This window comes from Aplysia californica, unplaced genomic scaffold (assembly GCF_000002075.1).
Source record: "Aplysia californica isolate F4 #8 unplaced genomic scaffold, AplCal3.0 scaffold00693, whole genome shotgun sequence".
Classification (NCBI taxonomy): Eukaryota; Metazoa; Mollusca; class Gastropoda; order Aplysiida; family Aplysiidae; genus Aplysia; species Aplysia californica.
This window is the reverse complement of record NW_004797963.1, coordinates 172898-176302: the sequence shown is the minus strand read 5'-3', so window position 1 is coordinate 176302 and position 3405 is coordinate 172898. Positions and strand designations below refer to the sequence as shown.

At 45.0% G+C, this 3405-nt stretch overlaps 1 protein-coding gene across 2 annotated transcripts in view; it reads left to right on the top strand.

Moving 5' to 3' along the window:
* Positions 1-1971, top strand: part of LOC118478571 — an 8649-nt gene extending 6678 nt beyond the window's left edge. For both annotated transcript variants that reach the window (XM_035972442.1, XM_035972441.1), the window contains one exon: positions 1749-1971. In XM_035972442.1, the coding sequence (XP_035828335.1) occupies positions 1749-1809 (61 nt within the window). In that variant the 3' untranslated portion in view covers positions 1810-1971. The remainder of the gene's footprint in view (positions 1-1748) is intronic.
* The last annotated feature ends 1434 nt before the right edge of the window (positions 1972-3405 follow it).

Here is a 3405-nt window from a genome sequence, read left to right as displayed (position 1 = left end):
CTAGCCAATGTCTACCTCTGCTCATGTCTAGCCAATGTCTACCTCTGCTCATGTCTAGCCAATGTCTACCTCTGCTCATATCTAGCCAATGTCTACCTCTGCTCATGTCTAGCCAATGTCTACCTCTGTTCATGACTAGCCAATGTCTACCTCATGTGTACCTCATGTCTACTACCTCTGCTCATGACTAGCCAATGTCTACTTCAGCATGTTTCAGTGAACAGAGATAAGAGTTGTGTGGCACTGGGATTGAAGAGTAGCATTCAGTCAGTCAGAGTTTCAGCTCATTGTAGAACTTAGTCTGTGTTCCTTGTTGCTTTGGGGGTTTTTAACTTTCTCTCTGGGGGCATACTGCCAAGTCTAAACAAGATTACAATTGCATGCGCACGCATGCATGCATGCACGCACGCACACACACACACACACACACACACACACACACACACACACACACACACACACACACACACAACTTCATATACACACTGGCACATGTGCACAACCTATGGGGAAAGTCACCCTGTTTTTTGTTCTTGCGTTTCCCCCAAGTGTGTGATGTGTTCACTGATGCCATGCCGTGTTGCTTTTGGTGACAGCGACTTGTAGGTCTCCAAAATGTCCCACGAGAGCTTTTGCCAGGTCCACAGTAGAGGGAAAAAATATATATGTAATTTTAAAGAATATAATTTAGTTGGCTTTTTGTAATGTCCAAAGTTCAATACCTTATTCCATGATGTCTCCGTAAAAACCATGCATCATTTCTTTGTAAATGTCACCTTTCTGAAAGGTTTTGAAATGGCCATTGGCAGACTGGCAGCAGCGTCTGTAGTATCTATTTCTTTATTCATATTTGATAGGCACACAAACGCACCCACCGTGTGTTTAAAAAAACCAGTGGATTGTTTGTTTCTTATCAAGTAAAACTGTGGAAAGATTGGAGACCTATGGTTAGCTGATAGTGATAGCCTGTTTGTTTTATTTAGTCAAAAGTTGTCGGGAATAGACAGAAATAAAACTGTCACAGATTTTGTGTTGGGAATAGACAGAAATAAAACTGTCACAGATTTTGTGTTGAGAATAGACTGAAATAAAACTGTCACAGATTTTGTGTTGGGAATAGACTGAAATAAAACTGTGTCACAGATTTTGTGTTGGGAATAGACTGAAATAAAACTGTGTCACAGATTTTGTGTTGGGAATAGACTGAAATAAAACTGTCTCAGCCTCTGTGTAGGGAAAAGACGGCTGGCTGAGCCTGGTCTAGCACAGCCTGGTCTAGCACAGGCTGGTCTAGCACAGCCTGGTCTAGCACAGGCTGGTCTAGCACAGCCTGGTCTAGCACAGCCTGGTCTAGCAGAGCCTGGTCTAGCCTCCAGTGGCCTCGTCAGAAACACTCTGTGATTGGCTTGTTTGGGAGAGGGGAGCAAAGAATTGACTGAGGGCGAACATGGAATGTCGCCATTTCGTTCACAGCTGAGGGAGTTTATTTTCAGTGTAGTAGTTGTTACCTGAATGTTTTATGAGTTTCTTTTGTGTCATTTGAAGGTGTGGCCAGTATGAACAAGCCTAGTAACTGTATAGCAGGACGGGAGGGGGGGGTGGCCAGTATGAACAAGCCTAGTAACTGTATAGCAGGACGGGAGGGGGGGTGAATGTTTGTCTAGGCGTACTAACCACCCCCAGCAATGTATGCTTGTCCGTGCTGAGACGATGTGCTATTTGAAGGTGTGGTGTTTCCTGTGTTCCAGGCGCCGGCGGTACAAGTTGGCGTCGAGCAGTGTGAGCCCGCGCGAGGCCAACAGCCCCTAGCATAGCCCAACAGAGCCCCAACTACCTCCAACCTTGTTGTTGTTAGCCACACGTCTTTCTGTACAAAAACTTGGTCGTCGCTTAGCATTCTCCACAGCCATCATGGTGTAGAAATGTGTGTCACTGCCGCTGTGTTACACTGCAATAAACTGGGAACAAGCTCTCTTGACTTGAGATGTTTCTTACCTTGTGCTGTTATTGCTGGTTCTAGGTATGTCTTCTTTTCATTTGCTCTAAGATTTAGTGCTTCAGATTTTTTTGGCCCAATTTAGATCAAAATTGATTTATCTTTTTGTAGGATTTGGTGTTTTTGTATTCACATCAGCTTTCAGATGTTTTTATTTTTTTCTTGTTGAATGTTGCTATATATTTTTTATTTCTAAAAGTATTGGTTGCATGCATTTGTTATTAAAAACCATCCAAAGTTGGTTTTGAAAGGGTGCTAGTAGTATTTCATAAGATGGTTTTAGTGTATACATATAGGTGAAACTGAATTCTTTTGAGCATGCTTTGCTGGTGGGCAGTTGGCAGATTGTTTTTCTGCATGATGTTGTTACCATTTTGAACATGCACCAGATTCCTCGTTGCTTTCAGCTGTTTGCTGTTATTGGCTGGGAGGACACGTCAGTTTCCACATTTGTCCTTTGTGCCATCTGAGCGGTTGTTGTGAGCTCATTCTCTGATCCCTCTATTGTTATTGTGCCTTGTTGTGTCATGGTGTCACCTGTCCTCTGTGTCACGGTGTCACCTGTCCTCTGTGTCACGGTGCCACCTGTCCTCTGTGTCGTTGACGGGGAACCCACTGGAGGTCACATCTCCACAGGCCGACCTGACTTTCACATAGAGGGAACACGTTTGTCGGAGCTATGTGTTGTCAACGTTCCACTCTTTGATGTATGGACAACTGTGCTATGTAGGAGATCAATGAGCAGACAGGTTCTAGATGTCAGGAGATCAATGAGCAGACAGGTTCTAGATGTCAGGAGATCAATGAGCAGACAGGTTCTAGATGTCAGGAGATCAATGAGCAGACAGGTTCTAGATGTCAGGAGTTATCAGTTCGAGTCTTTTCCAAACATACGGGTTGCCGGATGGCCTCGTGGGATCAGCCCCTGTGAAATCTTTGATGTAGACGCTTCTCTCACGCTCACCAGAACAGATGACTGCTGTTGTAAGGGGGGAATGATTGGGGAACAGATGACTGCTGTTGTAAGGGGGAACAGATGACTGCTGTTGTAAGGGGGAACAGATGACGGCTGTTATAAGGGGGAATGATTGGATGGAAGGTCTTGAAAGTCCCAGTCTCTTCGTGACAAACAGAAAGGTTGGAGGATTTGTTTGGTGGCTCTCTCCAGGACTAGGATTGAGAAGGAGAAAATGTAGCATACCAGTACCAGGTGAGGATGCAACAACAGTGTGTCCAGTAGAGAATTGTCGTTGACTTGGACTTGTGGTGGGTGTGGCCTCTCTCTGTCCTGTGGAATCTGTGGCCTCTCTCTGTCCTGTGGAATCCTGTGACCTTTCTCTGTCCTGTGGAATCTGTGGCCTCTCTCTGTCCTGTGGAATCTGTGGCCTCTCTCTGTCCTGTGGAATCTG